This window comes from Capsella rubella, unplaced genomic scaffold (genome assembly GCF_000375325.1).
Source record: "Capsella rubella cultivar Monte Gargano unplaced genomic scaffold, Caprub1_0 scaffold_1, whole genome shotgun sequence".
Classification (NCBI taxonomy): domain Eukaryota; kingdom Viridiplantae; phylum Streptophyta; class Magnoliopsida; order Brassicales; family Brassicaceae; genus Capsella; species Capsella rubella.
In genome coordinates, this window is record NW_006238923.1 from 939,194 (window position 1) to 959,313 (window position 20,120).

Here is a 20,120-nt window from a genome sequence, read left to right on the forward strand (position 1 = left end):
TAGATATGAATAAAACTACTGCTACTACTACTATTATATAATAATGATAAAGTTGAATGTAATATAAATTTTTGTAAAACAACTACATTTGCTACAAGTATATATAATTTGATTCATATATAATTTTGATATGTCCGGATGGATATTTTGAATTATTTATAAATAGTAAAAGGAGTCTCCTGAGATAAAAAAGAAAAACACAACCACGTGAAGGGAAAATGAGCTGTGGCGAGTGGTGGACGAGCCGACGAGGAAATTTTAGTCAAACTTAATTAGATTTTCTATTTTTCTATCTTCTTTTTTTTTTTTTTCTTAATTTATATAAACAATTTTATTTGACGATCGTCTGTGAGCAAAGCAATCCTTTTTTTCTTTTTGTTAATCTTTAAAATTACATACCCGATTTCCCGAGAAAAAGTTTTGACTTTCCCGGGAAAATCTCTTTCCTTCCTTCCTTTTCTTTCAACCAAAAGTTCTGAATTTTTCCTCTGTTCTTCTTCTTCTTCTTCTTCTTCTTCTGTGTTTTTTTCCAATTCTGTTTTTCATAAATTCTCTGTCTTTAATTGCCTTTTTTTTTATCTCTTTTAACCTTGTCGATTGATCTGTGACTTCAAGATTAAAGATCTCTCGACGCGTGGCTTCTGTTTTATTCCCACCAGAGAATCACACACACACAGACCAGAAAAAAAAAACACAAAAAAAAGGAAAACTAAAATAGAAATAAAAAACAATATTCGATCTTGCTTACTCATTGTCTGTCTTCTCGATTTGTAATCGTTTTCTCCATTCATATATATTTTTCTTGAAAGAATCGATCTTTTTTTGTGTGTTTTTTTTTTGTCTTTTTAGCTTGTCCCTTAAATTCAGCCTTCTTCATACATAACGTCGAAGCTCAGAAATCTGAATACTCGCTTGCGTGCCTCTATCTCTCTAAAAGCCCCCATCTTTCTTCTCCTCCTCCATCGAAGAAGCAACCCAATCTCTCTCTCCCTTTCTCTCAGTTACGTTCGTCAAGAAGAATCATCATCATGGTGAATGTTATTAAAGGAGGCTCAACCAAAAAATCCAATCTTGATCGATTCCTTCATTGCATAACACCTCTAGTGCCTCCCCAATCTCTCCCCAAGGTTTCTATTCATTTTTGTTTTTGTCGATATTAAAGATACTGTGATTATTGATCGATTGATGGGCGTTCATTGGGATCTGCAGGCAGAGATTAGAACCCTAAATCGATTGTGGCATCCATGGGAGAGAGAAAAGGTCGAGTTTTTCAGGTTGAGTGATTTGTGGGATTGCTATGATGAATGGAGCGCTTATGGAGCAAGTGTTCCTATTCATCTTACCAATGGAGAATCTCTTGTTCAATACTATGTTCCTTATCTCTCTGCCATCCAGATTTTCACCTCTCACTCCTCCTTGATCCGATTAAGGTTTGTTCCCATTGTCTCTGTTTTTTATAGATCAGATTGAGAATTTGATATCTTTATTGCTTTCTGATGAATTTGGATAGATTGTTTTTTTTTTTTGGTTTGGCATATAAGATTATGAAGGAGCTGCATAACGTTTATATATGAGTTCTTTAAGAATGATTGCTCTCGTGGGTTACTTCAAAGATATCTAATTAGTTTTTGGTGTTGGGTTGATGATTAGGGAAGAGTCTGAAGATGGAGAATGTGAGGGTAGAGATCCTTTTAGCGATTCAGGAAGTGATGAGAGTGTCTCTGAGGAAGGACTTGAGAACAACACGCTCTTGCATCCAAATGATCGTTTGGGTTATCTTTACCTCCAGTACTTTGAGAGATCAGCTCCTTATACCAGAGTTCCTCTCATGGATAAGGTAGATATTATACCTTGTGTAGCCATCTGTTAGTTCACCTGATCCAGTCGAATAAACATCACAAAATGATGTTTTGGTTTGGTTCCAGATCAATGAATTGGCTCAAAGATACCCGGGATTGATGTCGTTGAGAAGCGTAGATCTTTCTCCTGCAAGTTGGATGTCGGTAGCGTGGTACCCGATTTACCATATACCAATGGGAAGAACCATCAAAGACTTATCCACTTGTTTCCTCACGTATCATACTCTTTCCTCTTCTTTCCAAGGTGAAGATTCTCTTTGTCTTTCTACTATCCTTTTAACTTGGTTAAATCAAATCTGGTTCAAATAAAACGATGCTTTTTTGATATTGCAGATATGGAACCGGAAGAAAATGGTGGGGATAAGGAGAGGATGAGGAAGGAAGGGGAAGACATAACACTGCTCCCGTTTGGGATGGCTACTTACAAGATGCAAATGCAAGGCGATGTTTGGCTTTCGCAGGATCATGATGACCAAGAAAGATTGGGTTCGCTTTATAGCGTTGCGGATTCTTGGCTGAAACAGCTTAGGGTCCAACATCATGACTTCAACTACTTCTGCAGTATGTCAATGAGTCATCGTGGCTAGACCTTGGTTGGATGACACTCTGATGTTTGCCTGTTTCCTCCTCATATAGTCTAATTCTTGATTTGTACTGGAATCATCACTGGCGTTTTTTCCCTAAAACGCAATCTGAGCGATATTCGCTTGGCAGTGTTTTGGTTAGTATAGCGTTTTGAGTCTTCTAACCTTTGAGAAATATATATGTCGTATATAGAGTTTGTTGCTTGTGGAAACAGTAATTTGGTGTTGCTTGTTAAAAACAGAGTTAATGTTTCTTATAAGTTTGTAGCATTGGTCGAGAGGAACACAACTTTATTGTGTGCCTCAGTACCGTTACTGAAATAGTAATGTAACGAACTAATCATGATAACAGTGCTTTTTTTTTTTTTTTGAAGTAGAATGGGAGAACAAAATTATCAATTTAAGTTATATCAAGGTGTAAAAATGTTATTTAAATCCTATGTTTTATTATATCCATATAGAACCCCCTCTCAATTATGAAATTAATCAAATAAAATTCTAGAAAGATTAATGTTTTTTTGTAACATATTGGATATTTTAGTTGCATAAAATGCAAATATTTGTTAGAGGGAAATTTATTTATTAATTTATAAAGTACTCAAGTTGATATGAATAAAGTTGGGTGGACCTTTATGACAAAAAAATGTCAAATATAAATATCAGAGGGACAAAAAAAGAATTTGGAAGTTTGACTTTTATGGGCTTTCCATGTTTTGTTTGGTTTCTCCACCAAACTTTGTATATTAAATAAAAAAAATTAGTTACTGACAGAAAAATAGATCATAGCCTAGAAAAATCAGAATGTGTTTTTTAGAGTTTAGGATTGTTTATGACATTAATATATCGAAATTAGTAGTAAAAGAATCAAAGAAATTAGAGATATTTGGAAATGAGAATATGAATCATGGAAATGTGGTGGTAAGAGGCATCTTATCCTTCACGTTAGGTTTATAAAAAAAGGGGATGATCCTTTATCAGTGGATAAGATCAAATATCCATCCAGTGTTTTTTATACGACCTCCAAAGCTTCACGTACGTAAGAAAGAACCTTTATCTTATATTTTTTATAATAAAGGTACAAAAAGATCATAACAATTAACACAGACAAAGGATGAACAAGTTTAATGTCGACAAAGACGATCTAAAACATCTAAAAGTATTTTGTTTTGGTCTGAAGCTCTTCTTTATTTCTATAGAAGGAACAAAATTTGTGTAGTATCATGTCATATAAAAATCAACCATAAACCACTCACTTAATTAGTTTAGTGTACATTAAAAAGAACCGACAAACAATTACGAGAGAGAGACAAAAGAGTTGATTTTTCAAAAAGTACGAAAGTCAATGATTCCACTTCCACTTGATAGTTTTCATCATCATCATCACTCTTCCCAAACATTATTACATATCCATGTGGTCATGTTTCTACTTTTGTTTGTTTGAGCGTGCGTCATTAAGTGGTTTATCATATTTTCATTTTTTCGTTCATAAAATTTCAAATAATGTACAACATAGAAAATCAAACTAGCAAAAGATAACTATTGGAACAAAAGATTGTAGGCAGGGAGATCATGAATCCGATGAATGTCATCCAAAGAAAGCTCTCTCTCTAGCTGATTCCGAGTCGCCTGTAACACTTCCTGATAAAAAAAATAATACACAAATGTATACTTTAAGAACTAATTCTCAAAAGAGAGAATGAAGATTTGATTGATTGAGAGAAAAAGACATACATTGAATTCCATGTAAGAAGCGTGCATTGCAAGCCATTGAGCATCCATCATCGCGAAAGCTATACAGTATAGTACATCGAATGCCTTCTCGTCTTCTGTTTATCATTGGCATATGATTCTTTATTATTGTTTTTGTGATCGTGTCATACAACTTTACTAACTTTTAGATACCACTTTTTTTTTTGTTTTTGGGTCCAAATTTAGAAGAACTTATTATTTACCTTCTAAGAGTTTGAGAAAGTTCATCCCTGGAAGACATTTCGGCTTTGCTGCACAAAATCAAAACACAAATTTAAAGCTTTTGAAGTCAGAATCGTAATGAGAAAATTATTCTAGAAACAATTATACAAAACATCCTCTTATATTTGTATTTCATCCATTGAATAAAATGGTAACAGATTATAAGCAACTTACAAGTATTTTGTAAATCGAGCATTTGGATCAACATGAAGGAGATGTTGATTCCGGCCACCGCAAAAGGGTACTCCCACTTTGCCCTGTCACCTCTTTGTTTGAACAATAGCCTCCGGAAACAAGCCTTCACATTTTTATATTTGTATAAACACATTTTGTGGAGCAGAGAAGTTCCCAAAACATTACAGTTATCTATATACATGAACATGTTTTCATGAGTAATTTACCGGATAAGTTCTTGCAGAAAATAGCAAATTCTCTAGAGCGATAAATCCGCAACCCCTACAAAACAAAATGTTTAAGCAAAACAGGACTCAACAAGGCTAAGTGTTTTCCTTGAGATTTTTGTTCTTATACATCTTTTTTTTTTTGCAATAACTTTAGTATAGACACAATCTCACCTGAAATCGGTAGATGGATTGGGACCTTGCCATCCCATTTCTTTCCACTGTTCTGTTACTAAACCCGTGAGACTAACATTCGGATACGCGACATTCCACAATGCTTTAAGTGATTCCTGCCATTAATTCGCGCAAAATCTTACACAAGAGTGCTTATAGCCAAAAAAAATCTATATGCATGTTGTTCGCTCACTGTTAAACATCTTAAAGATAAAGGGATTCACCTACCTGATGATCAGGACGTGTCTCGTCGAAATGTACCACTATACGGTCTTGCAGCCTTTGAAGTCTTTCCTCCTATGTATGAGTGATTACAAATCCAAAACTATTAGAAACTATATCTAGTGTCTTATATTATGAAAGATCTATGAAACTTGTGATTATGCCAACCTGAAGAGGAGAAAAAGTGTAGTCGACTGACTTGTCTTGACGTCTATTGGAGCGTGTGAAGAGCCCTCCTATCCATGATCTTGTTCCAACCATAGCCGTAGCTACAACCACCGGTTCACTAATAAAACATTTATATACATATGAGATGATAGACCTAAATTTGATATACCGAATAAACTAATCACATGCATGTTTTTACATATCCTGTGATATCTAGCAATATATACTCACTAAAACAAATATTTAGCCAGTTGAGCTATTACGTGAGCGGAACTACTTGATGACCACTGCCATCTCGGCTCTTGGTTGCCTTCTTCTCGCCTTTCCCACGCTTCATCGTCCTCTACCTGCACACGTATTCAGACATATGTTGCGTTTAACATCAGCAAAACATATGATTTTTCAACTCAAGAAAATCAGGAAATTTGAGCGAGCTTAATTACTTACAAGTTGCAACCAAAATGACACTCAATTACGGTATACACTGGAGATTATAAAAACGGGTGGAATACAAAAGAGCAATGTAAATGCAAGATTGAAGTGGTGTGGTTGATTACTCTTAGTTTGATGATATAATTCAAATCTGATATGAGTTTGGAGAAGAAGAACATAACGCAGAGATGATTACTTGGTGATGAGTTGAACAAGAAGGAAAAAACTGCCTATGCTTCCTGAACTTCATGAGAGGTGACACAAATGTTCAAATGAAAGAAGATTAACTTATTATATATATATATATATATATATATATATATATATATATATATCTTAAAAACCAAGAAAACAAAATATCGAAGAAAAGGAAAAGGAAATATAAATGCATGTAAAGAAATCAACTTAGGTATTACCCTAGATAGTCATCAAAACAGAGATTTTAGTCTGGGACAAAAAGAAACCAAAAGTTATTGATGATTGCAAAAAGTCTTTTGGGGGGGAAGAAACTTGATTGATGCAAGTTAAATGGTAAAAAAAGTTTTGTAGACAAATTGGAAAACGAAAGAAAGAGGAGGAAGATTTATACAGAAAGCTATGAGATGATCACAGATAAGTTTTAGTGTTTTATTTGGTTACATACAGGTCAGAGCTTATTGTATAAAAATAGAAATATATTTCGTCATTATATTTAACACGTTTAGCTAAACTAGACAGAATTGTGGGCTGTCATATACAAAAAAAAAAAAAAAAAATCTGCATCTACATAATTTGAGTTAATTTAGAAAATGACAAGAAGATTGATAACATCAAAAGAGGTAAATGAGTGATTATATACAGTAATAGATTCATTGGTGTTATATTCTTAAAATATTCAACAATTCATCATCATTTCCATTTTTCACTGGGTCAAAAAATTTTGGTAAAATTGGATACAAAAAAGGTGTGTCTGAACTAACATAATAGCGCAATCAAAGGAGTTATCTTTTCATTACTTTTGATGTAAAGTGTGGAACTTTACAAAGCAATTTACCCTTCAAACAATGATAATTCAAATCAAGTTTCACGAGCAAATCGATATGATTGATTAGAAAGGTGAGGAAAAGAAAGTTACCTGTTATGTAGTAGACAGACATAGGAAGGGGACAATGGAGGAGGAGGAGATGGTCTAGAAACCGTGACGGCGGAGGAGGAAGAGGAAAGAGAAAGAGAAAAGAGAATAGAAGAGAAAGAAAAATAAAACAGAGGCAAAAATGGAAATTTTCATTGGAACTTTGCAACTTTTAGAAAGGGAAGAAGATGAAGAGAGCTGTGATCCAAAAAGTGTTTCTTTTTTTTCTTTCATTTTTTCTGTTTTGTTCTCTCTCTCTCGAATCTCTCAATTGACCGTTAAGTTGCCGCCTTCTTCTCTCTTCCACCGAATTGTTCTGGATATATTTAGACGGTCCAGATTCGTTACAGTTCCACCTATCAACGGTGATGGGATCAGTTTTAAGAGTTATATAACAAACAATAAAACCAAAGCCCATCTCAAAGCCCAATATACATACCAGAGAGACTCTCAGACGAAGAATCTGAAACTAGTGATCTGATTGGTTGAGGGAAGAGCTTTACCCTGGAAGACACGTGTCACTAAGCCAATACTACTACCTTATCTTTTGTCGCTCCTCAAATCGGCGAAACTCGACAGACACTGTGACACTCTAGCACCTTCTGGTTCCGTACAACAATGGCTCTTCAATCTGCTTGTTCTCTTCTTCCTTCAACCATTTCAATCCAAAAAGAGGTGTGTTTTCACAATTACTGATTCATCTTTTCACAATAGTTTGAGAAAAATGGAGAATTGTCTCGTCTCGAGAACTTACCTCAGTATGCCAATGGTGGTTTTGCAGGGAAAATTCAATGCTTCTCTAAAAGAGACAAATTTAGCTGGTTCTTCATTTTCCAACCATCTTAGAGCCGACAAAATCTCCACCCTGTTAACCATCAAGGTAAAATCAATCACTCAATCAATGCTAAATTCTCAAAAAACTTTGAAAGATATCGAAAATGTCCTGAGGTTTAAAAACTCTGTTTCGTTGCAGGAACAAAGAAGACAAAAACCTCGACTTTCCACTGGTATTCGTGCACAGACAGTTACAGCAACGCCGCGCGAGGCCTCGCCGGAGCGAAAGAAGACTGAGAGAAAAGGGACTGCAGTGATCACCGGAGCTTCCTCTGGTTTAGGTTTAGCCACGGCAAAGGCTTTAGCAGAGACAGGGAAATGGCATGTGATCATGGCTTGTAGGAACTTTCTCAAGGCTGAGAAAGCAGCGAAGTCTGTAGGAATGTCTAAGGAGGATTACACAGTGATGCATCTTGATCTTGCTTCGCTTGAAAGCGTAAAGCAATTCGTTGATAACTTCAGGAGAACAGAACAACCCCTCGATGTTCTTGTCTGCAATGCGGCGGTTTACCAACCGACTGCTAAAGAACCTTCTTTTACAGCAGAAGGGTTTGAGATTAGCGTTGGAACCAACCATCTTGGACACTTTCTTCTTTCAAGATTGCTTCTTGATGACCTGAAAAAATCGGATTATCCATCAAAACGTATGATCATTGTAGGATCAATAACAGGTAAACAATAGACAATGAAAGTCCATTCCCACCAAATGGTTTCTTGTTTCAGACAATGAATGTTCTTTTCTATGCTCTTGAAGGAAACACTAACACTTTGGCTGGAAACGTACCACCAAAGGCAAACCTTGGCGACCTCAGAGGCTTAGCATCGGGATTGAATGGGCAAAACAGTTCGATGATAGATGGAGGAGAGTTTGATGGAGCCAAGGCTTACAAAGACAGCAAAGTCTGCAATATGCTGACAATGCAGGAGCTCCACAGACGTTACCACGAGGAAACCGGAGTCACCTTTGCTTCTCTTTACCCTGGTTGCATTGCTACAACGGGGTTGTTCAGAGAACACATACCGCTGTTTAGGCTTCTTTTCCCGCCTTTTCAGAAGTACATCACCAAAGGTTATGTATCTGAAGAGGAAGCTGGAAAAAGACTAGCACAGGTCAGTTTGCAAACCCCTTTCTAACAAGTATATATATGCGTTGACAGATTCTTGATTGATACCTGTGGTTTGTTTGTGTTAGGTTGTGAGCGACCCTAGCCTTGGAAAGTCAGGAGTGTACTGGAGCTGGAACAATAACTCGTCTTCGTTTGAGAATCAGCTCTCTAAAGAAGCAAGTGATGCAGAGAAGGCAAAGAAACTGTGGGAAGTTAGCGAGAAGCTAGTTGGTTTGGCTTGAATTGAAGACTTTTGATATGCAAATTCAATTTAGATTACAATGTTTTGTGACATGTACCATACCTATATCAGACAATATTTATCCGAGTCAAGTTTAGTATAGTAATTTGCCGAATTTGAATCTGACACACTTACAATTAGACTGCAGATTGTTCGTAAATTTCTTCATACTTTTAGGATTTGATCAAGCTGGCTTAGTGAATAATACCGTGCAGTAAAACCTAAACAGTAGCCTACACGATACAAGGCCGGGAGATAGTTCGGTGGAAGCTTTGAACTGAGGAAGTTGAGTGGGGGATATGATTCGTTGGTCTTCCTGACAGGAACAGAGATCCGATTTCGAAGTTTTCCGATATCGGAATAACTAAACAGTTTCTCGCCGGGTGAATTATGCCGTGGATAAGGGCTTCTTACAACACAACTGGGCTTTTTATAACACGACTGATATAGGTATGTCGTGGATAAGGGCTTTTCATAACACGAGTGGGCTTTTATAAAACGACGTCGTTTAAATTCCTCAGGAAAAAAAATCAATGCGGTGAGCGTGGATCGAACACGCGACCTTCAGATCTTCAGTCTGACGCTCTCCCAACTGAGCTATCCCCGCTTGTGATTTTTACCGGTAATAAGTTTATAAAGTAATAAAAATTATTTTAAACACAATTCTTCTACCATCTCAATGGATCAGAACTTCATATCTATATCATCATGTAAAGTACTAAGTAAGAAGTTGATGTAGAGAGGAATCAATGAGGGTACATTCTGCAAGCATTAAAATATCTTTTGGCTAAACAGAGTCATCAAAATCTAGGTACATTCTGTAAGCATCTCTATCAGCCGAGTAATAGCTTTTCACTAGACAGTCTACTTGGAAACCAAGTTTTTTGTACAGATTCACTGCAGCAGTTCTCGTAGGGTCGACATGAAGTGAAACCCGTTGCACCTTTCTGCTTCTGCACTTGTCGATAGCTGCTCTCAACAATGCTTCTCCATGGCCTTGTCTCCTGCAATTCTCCTTCACTACATGATCCAAAACAACACAAGAAAGTAAGTACACTTGAGATACAGATCTTCCTGATGCTTTAGCTTTTAACTTGTCTGATAAGAAACATTCCATAGGTGTTCTTGACATCTTCTCTACTTTCATTCATCTCTAAGCATGCAAACACAGAGCTAGAACAATGTATTGGTGCTTTCTTATAAGAATATTCTAAGCTCTCAATTTACTATCAATTGGTTCCTTGACTAACGGCTAATTTATCATAATAGGTTTAAAAGGTTTCAGTAAAAGTTTGGCAAGTATATTCCACTTCTTCTTCACTAGTTTCATCTTAAAGCTTCAGAGCTTTATCATTTAACGTTTTCTCACTGCGTAATTTCATCGAACACTTGGTGGAACTTTGTTTATACCTGCGAGCTTGGTGATGGAGGCGGAAAGAGAAGAAGGCCAAGAATACATGGCATAACCCATTGTTTCTCCGTCGACGTCGACGTATAGCAAACCGGCGTTTCTCTTGCGCAGCTCTCCGTCGAAAGTTTGAGCGAGAGATTCGTGTTTAGGGAACGTTTTCTTCTCCAGCTTCACGATATCTTCCACAACTTTGGCCCAATTAGTCGACCCTCTAATCAGCTCCATCACAACTCCTTTCTCCATTTTAGAAAGATTAGATTTTGCTGAGTCTCTCGTTATTTTCACAAGCGGCGAGAGCGAAGAAAGGTATCGCCTTTGTTGATGGTGCGTAGTGACGGCGGCGACTTTTTGAAACTATTCGAAATTGTGATTTGACCCAAAATTTTTACTTTTGTAACAATTTAGTCCCCAGAAACATGATGGAACAAAAACAGCAACTAAAGCAGAGGAACTGTATAAATTCAATCATTGTCAATGAATTTGTATAGAGAGATTGCAGAGGGAGGCAATCAAGAAACAGAAACAGTGCTCTAGACAAGTATGCACAAATAGAGAAAAGTTTCGTTTTAATTATACAATCTTATCAAATCATAACGAGCTTGAATGTGTATGGAGAATGTTCACAAAACACACCCATCACTTATGTGCTTTGGAGCTAAAAGCATGGAAGAAGGAACGCCACGGAAGAAGGATCAACACAAGTAAAACTCCAACCATCAATGCAACCAACATTGACACAAAAGATAGTGTGACAAGTCCCATGGCTCGTAGTGTAGCTTTTTGTATCAGAGGAATATCACCCTGATGTTGTGGCCATATGAGATTCGTTGTAGCTATAACACAAGAGATCATTGGAATGCTATTGCACAACAGGAAAACAATAAATACTGCTTTCTTAACCAAACCTGTGATGCCTAAATCTGGAGCAGCATTCATGTAAATCTTTGTACATGTGAAACCCATAACAAATGTCACAACTGCTACTATTGTTGTAAACACCATAAGAAATATGATTCGTTCTTCTAGTTTAGATCTTCTACGACGTTGTGAATCACTCAAGAGCATTGGTTGTAAACCATTTGGCGAACCAGCAGATCCCAAGGCCATATCCAAGCTTGATGATAGGACTTGACAAGAACATGTTTTTCAAATCAGATTCACAAATTAGATCAGTAATTCATTTTTTCGAAACACAAGACAATGATAAGAACTTCAACTTGGAAATACACACTCAAAGATTACCTTAAGACGCTTTGAAATCTAGTTGATAAAGGAAGAAGAAGATGTAGAAGTTTTGAACGTTCTTCGAGAAAATTGGGGTAGCAACCAAAATATTTTTAATCCCACCAAGCCATTAACCTAATCACAAATAAGAAAGAAAAAGTCTAGATGTGCGTACCAATCAACAAAAATGTTTTCAATTGCTAAGCAAGCAATTAAATAATAGAATTAGGTCGTTGTCTTTTTTCTAGGATCCCAAACTGAAGATGTCTCTGCATGCTGGTGAGCCCTTACCATTTTTCGAAGATTAAATCCCTGAAAAAGGTAAGAAAATGAGATCATTGTAGATTAACAAAACAGTTTCATTGAGTTATGACTATGTTCTAAAGTGATGATATATAATCTATCATGGAGGATAAGTATTTACCTGAAAATCCTTGTAAGTGTGGAGTACTTCTGCATCAAAGAACAGAATGCATTGGTTTCCTCAGCATACTAGCTATGTTTCTAGCAGTTTTTTCAGCTGCTTCTTAAGGTCTATCGACTCATCTCCTTGAGAAAAATAAAGTGGTGATTTGAGCAAGGAATATTCTTTTTATTTTCTATCTGCTCAAACATCGCATCCCCTAGATTACTGTTGAATGAACAAGAAAGATTATTAGAATGGCCTCTCATCTAACTTAACTACAATACCATCTCATAAAGAATGATAGAGAACCTGGCATCTGCGGTCTTGTTGTTGACCTAGCGGGCCAGCTAAAGCGGTTGAGTAGAGGGCTAGAGAAAGGGTGGATCGTAGCGAGGAGGGGCTCTCGGTTGAGGGACCCGAGCGCGTCGATCAACAACTGGAAACGTGTTCAGGCTTGGTTGTTCGCCGATCGATTGACCCGCGATAATACCTACAGCTTCCCCCAATTCAACTAGGTCACCATGTCTGCATTAAAACGGCTAGCTTAATTGTGCTTAATTCAGAAGGAATAACTTATTCTTTTCTGAGGCTTGAGTTGTCATCTAGAAAGAGTTGTAGCTACTGGTTCTAACGACTCTTTATCCTGAAATTATTATAATGATTAAAATTTATATTAAACAATAGTGACGGTTGAACAAATCAGTGTTGATGACTGAAAAAAATGTTGAGCGGGTTGGTTTTTTACCTTTTCTTAGGTCTGAGTTCTCGAGAAATCAGATGAGAGTTGAAGAAAAGCCATGAAACAACGTACGCCTCACTTGCAAAGACATCAAAACAATACTACCACCATATCTAACTCATTAACGATGCTGAGAGTAAAAGAAAAGAGACTGTTATTGAATATTAAAAAAAAAAAAAGGATATTTTTTCCAATGATTTTGAGATAACGTACAGATCAAGAAGAGGATTTGACCATTGTTGTTGTTGTTGTTTGGTCATCCCTAATGCTGAGAAGAGAGGGAACCATATATCTCCATCTATAGAAGCAACAAGAAAACCATAAAAATCTCTATCCGAAGATCTAAAATTAAAAACCGAAACAAAATAAACTTTAAAAGCAAGTTAGACTCTCACTTACAGATGGGGAATTTGTAGTGGACAAAGAAGACGAATTGAGTCAAAGACCATCAAACATTAGAATTAGTTTCATGTTAAAGTTTTCTGTTATGAGGCTTCGTTCTTCAAACCATATCTCCTATCTGCACATAGAATCAGGGGAACCATATCACCCAAAGCCTAAATGAAAACACTATATCCCACTAGTATAATCCTCAGAAGCCAAGTGAAAGAAGCTTCTTACCTGCTTAGAGACCTCTTCCGTTAAAGCTGTTGAAAGACTTCTTCCGTAAAATCTTTGTATGCCCTTGCCATTGTTTGAAGATGAAATTCCTGCAACTGCAAACAAAAAAAATGAGTTCCTAGAAGATTAATAAAACAGATTTATTAAGCTATGAGAATGTACTAAATCTGTGATGGATGGGATTTAACTGAAATTGTAGCAGCTGTGGTGTACTTCTTTGTGATGCCGGCAAAGCTGGAGCTGCCCATACCTGCATCAATTATAACAGAAGGCCTTAGTTTAGTTTAGTTTTCTATTTCTCAAGTACAAATAATATACATACTAGATGCATTACCATCTAATTCAAGATTCGAGCTTAAAACTTGGGAATCTTTGCCAATAAAAACATCTATTGCTCAAGTTCTTGACTGCTTATAACTCTTAAACGGATTCAGAGTATCAAATGTTATATAACCTGTGGAAGTGAATTGTTGGCATGAGGCAATGAAAAATACATATTTTGCTTTGAATCTTTAGGTGCCTTCTCTAGTTCCACTTCACTAGTATATTTGTGTTTCAAAAAAAAAAAAAAAAGATTAATGGTTGAGGGATAAATAAACTTGAAACAGACCAAATTAATGAAATGCATATAGGATTTTGAGATAACTTACAGATCAAGAAGAGGATTTGACCATCGTTTGGGTTAGCGAAGGCATCATCATCGTACTGAGTGATTGTGCTGATGATTGAAACCATCTCCTATCTGCACATATAGAATCAGAAGAAAGAACCAGCGTTAATGTTCAAGTCTGAATTAAACAATAGTCTAAATGATAAAATTATAAAATAACCCTAAAAGCTTCAAAGTCTGAATTACAGCTGCATAAGTGTTGATGATATAGAGGTCTCCACAATTTTAGGATAACTTCTAATAGGCTGGCTGCATTGAATATAACCTAACAAAAAAATATATGTATGGGTTGAGGGATAGATAAACTTGAAAACGGAACAAAATAAGGAAAAAACAAAGCAGAGAGGATTTTGGGAAAACTTACAGTCTGTAAGCACAGAGACGTCATTAGGTACACCGTTCCGTCTCCAAAATGTAAGTTAGAGATCGTTGTGAATCTTTAGTTTCCCTTCTCTATGAAATTCATCATAGATGACAAGACATTCGCAATATCATAAAGCCGGTTCACAATTGCTGCAGAAAAGTAAGTAATGTGTCAACAAACACATATCAATTTGTTTCCTGCGAGTATGAAAAAAAAAGAAAAAAAAAATTAAAGTAGTATAAATGTCACAAGATGAAGATACTTACTTGGCATTAGTTATGTATTGTGGACATCACCAAGCAGTAATTTTTCAGCCTCGTCAAGGGAGATGATCCTAGCCTAAACAGTTGAACACATTCAAAAACATCTTTCCTAACTGGTGGAAGAACTTTTAATTCATAAAATGAAATCATTGAGCTTCTCACTTACTTCAGAGCAAACAAAGAGTTTGAGAAAGTTTTGCGTAGGCAGTCCTAAAGATTCTGTCTTCGGTTATCTGTCACACAAAATCAACCAAGCAAATGTCAAGGAATCCACATTATATATCACATAAATCATAAAAGTTCTTTCTTTGGCGTGAAAGTCCAGTTCCACTTATATATATGACAAAGCTGGTGATTGATTATAACCTAAAGCTTGGCAGTTGGCACACATGTCAATCTAATTGCAATGGAACGAAAACCAAACATAAAAACAGTACCAATTTGATGACGAATTTGAAGATTAGGGAAGAGAGCAAGGTTTTGAAATATCAATCAAGGTTGGGAAGATTGAGAAGAGAAGACTCTTTGTCATCGTCAACATCATCAGATCCCTGAAAGAATGAAAATTTAAGCATTAGGAGAGTGAAGAAAAACAAACTAAATAGATCAAAAGAAACCAAATCCAAATTCACCTACTTAAACATTCTCATTGATAAGGAGACGATGAAAAGCGTCCTAACCCCCCTCTTCCTGCATCAGGAAAACTTCAAACGAGAATACTGAAATCAAATTGCTATAAACTTGGGATATCATAATACAAAGAAACGAAAAAACTCACTTTTAGCTCCTTCAAAGCTCTTGGAACTGCAGGCAAAACCTTTCCACGTATAATATTTTTGGCTCTTCTTGTTGAAACCTAAACATTAGACCAAACTCGTAACTAAGCAAACATGAAAAAAGAGATTTAAAGAAATTAAAGAAGTGGAGAGACAAATCTCACCCCAAAAGAAGAGAAGAGTCTTCGTCACCATCCTCATCATCAGATCCCTAAAGTATGAAAATTTAAGCATTAGGAGCGTGAAGACAAGCCAGCTAAATAGATCAAAAGAAACCAAATCCAAATTCAAGACTTACTTAAACATTCTCATTGACATGGAGACAGTGAAAGCGTGTTAACCCCTCCTCCTGCATCAGGAACACTTCCTATGAAATTGTGAAAATCAAATAGCTACAAAATTGGGATATAAAAATCAGAATGCAAACAAACAAAAAACACTCACTTGGTCCTGGAACTGCGGGCAAACCCTTTCCTCTTTGATCTTCTTGTTAAAACCTGTAATTCAGAGCAACCTCGTTTTATAAGAAAACATAACAGAAGCGAAAGTAAGAAATTAAAAATTAAGTGGAGAAACAAGTCTCACCACAACACTCTCCAGAAGAGTAAAGATAACATAGATTCGTCGTGGTCGTGGTCGTCTCCTCTCTTTGAATCCAGAAACAAACCCCAATACAATCTCCAGAATAGGATTGGACCATCGTCATCACCTAGAGAGAGAGAGAAGGAAGAAGCAACAACAAAAACAAAGAAAAAGGATATACCAGTTAGATTCTCGATTGTGTGAGAACCGAAGAATAACAAACTTGAAAGGGGATGAATTTGACTCACACAGCTTATATGGATGGGGTGGAATTCCAAGTTAAACACCATCAATCACAATGGAGATACTGCAAATAGAGAATAAGAAGAAGAACCATCATCGATCGTATCGTATTCGCACGTCAATTTGTAATTCAAATAGATATAGAAAGAGCCAAAGTGAACGAAACCCTAGAATTATTGTACCATCAGATAATAGTTGAAGAAGGAGATGATGAAACGCTCTGATCTTAACTATGTAGTTTCTCAATGTTTTGTTATTTCTATTTGCTGAAGAACAAGAGACTGTGTTGAGAGTATTTATAAAACACACAGATGTAAGGAAAAATGGAAATTTTACTTTTTTATGCGGCATAAGAAAAAGGAAATTTCTGACTCATATATATATACTAGTTGGTTGCCCGCGCTACGCGCGGGAGTTTATTATATTGTTTATGAGTAATTGGTTCGTATTTTATTTCCTACTTATTTTTTCACTATACCATACTTTACTTTTTTAAAACTTAAATTGTGTTTATATAGAAAAACTATTGAGATTTATCTTCATTAGTCGTTGAGAAATTAAGTGTGTATAGTATAAGTCGAAGTGTGAGCGTAAATGGAAGTACGATTGAGAATCATTGAGAAACGTGTGCTATTAGATTTTTTACCAAATATAGATCTAGATGTTAATATTTTGGGCCTATTTATATGTTGGCATGAAATTTAAACATGATTTGTGGGTTTCGGGCGGATTGTTGTATTTTTAATTGTTTACATTTTTAATTTATTATTTTTTGTTTTACGGTTTCCTTTCTTGGATTTGTCGTACTTTATATCTCGTAATGATCATTTATATACTATTATATATTTTTCTGATTTTATGTTTTATATATTTTTTGTTTTTCATATGGAACAATTTTTAAATTTAACATATTAGTATAATTTACTTTATATTTAGTTTATTTCATTTAATAATGTTTTATTTTAATTTTCAATTTTATGAAATATAGTTAATTCTTTATTTTGTTTATTAGTTTAACATATGTGTTGTATTGGAAACAAATAGTTAAATTCATGTTGGAAACTTTTAAAGAAATAATATTTTTATTTTTACCTTTTTATATGTTTATAAAAAATAAGAATTCATTTTTCGGTCCGACCTATCTCACTTATGTTAGAAAATTTTTTGATACATAAATTAGATAGATTTATATTCTCAAAATTTCTTACTTTTTTTTTATTCTCGTTAAATCTCATTATCTTTAGGTTTACATTGTGTAAATATAATCATATATATATTTTAAACATTCACTAAAACTATAATCTATTATTTATATATTTGTTAGTATAATCGATAATTAGTAAGTTTTTTAACTCTTAATCAATTATCTTTTTTAGTTTTATAATGTATAATATAAAAAAGACCTTTCATATTCATTTTTGGAAAAACTTATTTACATAGGTTTAAATATTAAAATTAAATGATAAAATGGTATAATTAATTTTAAAAATTAAATAATAAAATGAGGTGGATGATGATGTGGCTTAAGGAGAAGAGAGAAAAAGTTAACTTTATATATATAGATATTTCGAAAAAGAAAAAAGGAAATTACTCTAACGGAAAAGGAAATTACCTCAAACCATATAAATATTTTTAAAAAGTATATGTAAGTAATATAGTACTATACGTTATAAGAGAAAAAAAGGAAATTACTCGGAGGGGAAAAAAGAAAAAGGAAATTACTCGATCAAACTTATTTAAGAAAATAATGGAAAAAGTTTGGTTTTGGACTTTATAGAGCTAATTCGATTGTTAGGGTTAGTGATGATGTCATCTGTTCGGTTCTCGTTGACAAAAGAGTCAACGAAAGAACCTCTGTGGTGATCAGAGGTTTCAGTTAGAGGATAATTTGATTTGGCACTTAAGAAAACCTTAGTTAACTATAATTGTGTGAAGCAATTATCAAAATTAGTAAACCTAAATTTCGAAATTTAAACACCAACAAGTCTCAAACGTATCATCAAGTAAAGTCGTCGTAAACACTGCTAAATTAGGAAGAAACAGATAAGAGTCATAGAGATGATGATGATGATCCTGAATCCAATCCGTGTAGATCTTGTCTCTCCAACCCGAGTAGATCGGTATATATCACATAAAAAATGTCTTCGTAATCTCAATTTCTGAAAATCTGAGACATCATATTATATTATACATGTCTAGATGAACAGTGATGAGTGGGGGGAGTAGACAGGTAAATAGTTCAGACTTCAGAAATACAGAGAAAAGCAGAGACTTTTTTAACAGTGACCACTACTTCATTGCACGAATTTGTTGATGCTCGTTGCTAATGTGGTTTTGGACACTGCACCGATGATGGTATCCTTCTTCTCACCCTTGATAAAGATCATGATGGTCGGGATGCTTCTAACACCATACTGGCTTGGAGTTGCAGGAGACTCGTCAGTGTTTAGTTTGTAGAACTTCATCTTCCCTGCGAACTGTCCTGCCAGTTCGTTGACAATGGGATCAATCATTTTGCAGGGTCCACACCATGGTGCCCAAAAGTCCACGAACACAGGCTCATCAGCCTTGAGAACTAGAGAGTCCCATGTTGAATCGTTGACCACTGGAACTGCATGGGATCGATCATATAGCAAAAACAACATTAATGGTCACACCATAAGGGTATAGAATAAGGAAGAAAGGGAAGGGAAATCAAAACAATGTTTGTTTACATAATGCTCCATAGAGAGGGAGGGATAGCTGACTTGTTAAAGCCACATCACCATAAAGAGTGAAAGGGGTTTATAAATAATCATGTAGGAAACACACAAAAAATGAAGCATTGTGATACAAAGTGAGTTATCCTAAACGATATAATGCTATGTAGAGCAATGGACAAGAAAGTTGTTTTCTTGTTCTTCAATACATCCTTAAAAGTCTCATGATTACATACATAGGCATGATGATGACATACTTTTCCAAGATATTATAAGGCTACTTGAGATAAGAAATCAAATTGCTACTTCCAACAGCAGTGAACCTAAATTGCTTCCGAAATAGATAGTTAGAGATTCTAATATACAAACCTTGTGCAAGTAAATAAATCTGACAAGAGGTTCAAATCCAATTCTAGTATTCTTCCAAGTTGACTACTTTTCGAACTATATAATTGAGGCAGATTACTTAAGTAGTTTACACAGACAGTGAAAGATCAACCCCATCAGAAGACACGAGTTAAGCCATACGAATTCCCCAGAAACAAAGAGGCATTATCGAGGAATAATTAAACAGATTTACAGAGAGAGACGAGAACATACTCCCTGTAGCAGTGTCCTGAGCTTCGCAGACAACACCTCGTCGTAATCGAGAAACCCTAGAATTCTTCGAGACTGAAGATAGAGAGACGCGAGTCCTCAATCCTCCCGATTCAGGTAACACGGAGAACATCTGTCGAGTAGAGAAGGAAGCCATCGGCGAGGAAGCGATTCTCATCTCTGACCGGAGAGAAATCGGCGGACGGGAAGCACACGTGAAAGCAGCCATTCTGTGTGTGGAGGAGAGAGAGAGAGGGAGATGGAGAAGCAAGGGTAACACACACAATAGATTCCTGAGATTGTCCTTGAGCCCCAAATGTAATAATATCCAGAAGAAGAAGATAACAAAACCCAAAAATTATGAAAAGGAGAGATAGGAGAAGAAGACTGATTTTTTTTCTCTTTAGAATACGGTTAGAAGC

The 20,120-nt window shown here is 35.6% G+C and overlaps 6 protein-coding genes and 1 non-coding gene across 19 annotated transcripts; 2 read left to right on the top strand and 5 right to left on the bottom strand.

The window, feature by feature from the left end:
- Positions 1 to 314: 314 nt before the first annotated feature.
- On the top strand, positions 315 to 2,807 carry LOC17898570. Its single transcript, XM_006306390.2, has 5 exons — positions 315 to 1,127; positions 1,210 to 1,430; positions 1,651 to 1,837; positions 1,926 to 2,103; positions 2,193 to 2,807. The coding sequence occupies exons 1-5, from the start codon at positions 1,029 to 1,031 to the stop codon at positions 2,444 to 2,446; spliced, it is 939 nt and encodes a 312-aa protein (XP_006306452.1). The 5' UTR covers positions 315 to 1,028; the 3' UTR covers positions 2,447 to 2,807.
- A 1,058-nt stretch (positions 2,808 to 3,865) lies between these two features.
- LOC17897749 (ELMO domain-containing protein A) lies at positions 3,866 to 7,453 on the bottom strand. Of its 2 annotated transcripts, XM_006303214.2 has the most exons (11): positions 7,362 to 7,453; positions 6,926 to 7,278; positions 5,643 to 5,726; positions 5,380 to 5,497; positions 5,218 to 5,286; positions 4,990 to 5,105; positions 4,816 to 4,870; positions 4,589 to 4,712; positions 4,396 to 4,443; positions 4,175 to 4,269; positions 3,866 to 4,081 (listed from the first exon to the last, which is right to left on the bottom strand). In XM_006303214.2, the coding sequence occupies exons 3-11, from the start codon at positions 5,714 to 5,716 to the stop codon at positions 3,980 to 3,982; spliced, it is 801 nt and encodes a 266-aa protein (XP_006303276.1). In that variant the 5' UTR covers positions 5,717 to 5,726; positions 6,926 to 7,278; positions 7,362 to 7,453; the 3' UTR covers positions 3,866 to 3,979. The 2 variants fall into 2 exon arrangements, with proteins under 2 accessions (XP_006303276.1, XP_023645835.1); XM_023790067.1 differs by lacking the exons at positions 6,926 to 7,278; positions 7,362 to 7,453 and adding an exon at positions 6,008 to 6,061 and having other exon boundaries at positions 5,611 to 5,726.
- A 26-nt stretch (positions 7,454 to 7,479) lies between these two features.
- On the top strand, positions 7,480 to 9,229 carry LOC17899665 (protochlorophyllide reductase C, chloroplastic). The gene is made up of 5 exons (XM_006307653.2): positions 7,480 to 7,597; positions 7,704 to 7,802; positions 7,896 to 8,427; positions 8,511 to 8,866; positions 8,949 to 9,229. Exons 1-5 carry the CDS (start codon positions 7,541 to 7,543, stop codon positions 9,102 to 9,104), a joined length of 1,200 nt encoding a protein of 399 aa, XP_006307715.1. The 5' UTR covers positions 7,480 to 7,540; the 3' UTR covers positions 9,105 to 9,229.
- A 408-nt stretch (positions 9,230 to 9,637) lies between these two features.
- On the bottom strand, positions 9,638 to 9,710 carry TRNAF-GAA. The gene has a single exon. It is a non-coding gene; the product is annotated as a tRNA-Phe (tRNA).
- Positions 9,711 to 9,839: 129 nt separating this feature from the next.
- LOC17898404 (N-alpha-acetyltransferase 11) lies at positions 9,840 to 10,883 on the bottom strand. The gene is made up of 2 exons (XM_006305596.2): positions 10,514 to 10,883; positions 9,840 to 10,123 (listed from the first exon to the last, which is right to left on the bottom strand). The coding sequence occupies exons 1-2, from the start codon at positions 10,755 to 10,757 to the stop codon at positions 9,891 to 9,893; spliced, it is 477 nt and encodes a 158-aa protein (XP_006305658.2). The 5' UTR covers positions 10,758 to 10,883; the 3' UTR covers positions 9,840 to 9,890.
- Positions 10,884 to 10,966: 83 nt separating this feature from the next.
- LOC17898219 lies at positions 10,967 to 16,723 on the bottom strand. 12 transcript variants are annotated; one of them, XM_023789979.1, is made up of 26 exons: positions 16,585 to 16,723; positions 16,408 to 16,466; positions 16,163 to 16,286; positions 16,022 to 16,074; positions 15,876 to 15,944; positions 15,742 to 15,788; positions 15,580 to 15,657; positions 15,438 to 15,491; positions 15,239 to 15,352; positions 14,968 to 15,034; positions 14,805 to 14,877; positions 14,539 to 14,687; positions 14,361 to 14,439; positions 14,155 to 14,246; positions 13,959 to 14,043; positions 13,839 to 13,874; positions 13,693 to 13,754; positions 13,505 to 13,593; positions 13,283 to 13,403; positions 13,097 to 13,181; positions 12,890 to 13,013; positions 12,454 to 12,787; positions 12,163 to 12,369; positions 12,030 to 12,050; positions 11,757 to 11,873; positions 10,967 to 11,641 (listed from the first exon to the last, which is right to left on the bottom strand). In XM_023789979.1, exon 26 carries the CDS (start codon positions 11,619 to 11,621, stop codon positions 11,151 to 11,153), a length of 471 nt encoding a protein of 156 aa, XP_023645747.1. In that variant the 5' UTR covers positions 11,622 to 11,641; positions 11,757 to 11,873; positions 12,030 to 12,050; positions 12,163 to 12,369; positions 12,454 to 12,787; positions 12,890 to 13,013; positions 13,097 to 13,181; positions 13,283 to 13,403; positions 13,505 to 13,593; positions 13,693 to 13,754; positions 13,839 to 13,874; positions 13,959 to 14,043; positions 14,155 to 14,246; positions 14,361 to 14,439; positions 14,539 to 14,687; positions 14,805 to 14,877; positions 14,968 to 15,034; positions 15,239 to 15,352; positions 15,438 to 15,491; positions 15,580 to 15,657; positions 15,742 to 15,788; positions 15,876 to 15,944; positions 16,022 to 16,074; positions 16,163 to 16,286; positions 16,408 to 16,466; positions 16,585 to 16,723; the 3' UTR covers positions 10,967 to 11,150. The 12 variants fall into 12 exon arrangements, with proteins under 12 accessions (XP_023645747.1, XP_023645740.1, XP_023645739.1 ...); XM_023789972.1 differs by lacking the exon at positions 13,839 to 13,874 and having other exon boundaries at positions 12,454 to 12,634; positions 12,718 to 12,787; positions 13,505 to 13,599; positions 16,585 to 16,722; XM_023789971.1 differs by having other exon boundaries at positions 13,505 to 13,599; positions 16,585 to 16,722.
- A 1,770-nt stretch (positions 16,724 to 18,493) lies between these two features.
- LOC17899812 (thioredoxin M1, chloroplastic) lies at positions 18,494 to 20,082 on the bottom strand. Its single transcript, XM_006305630.2, has 2 exons — positions 19,702 to 20,082; positions 18,494 to 19,013 (listed from the first exon to the last, which is right to left on the bottom strand). Exons 1-2 carry the CDS (start codon positions 19,925 to 19,927, stop codon positions 18,697 to 18,699), a joined length of 543 nt encoding a protein of 180 aa, XP_006305692.1. The 5' UTR covers positions 19,928 to 20,082; the 3' UTR covers positions 18,494 to 18,696.
- Positions 20,083 to 20,120: the final 38 nt, after the last annotated feature.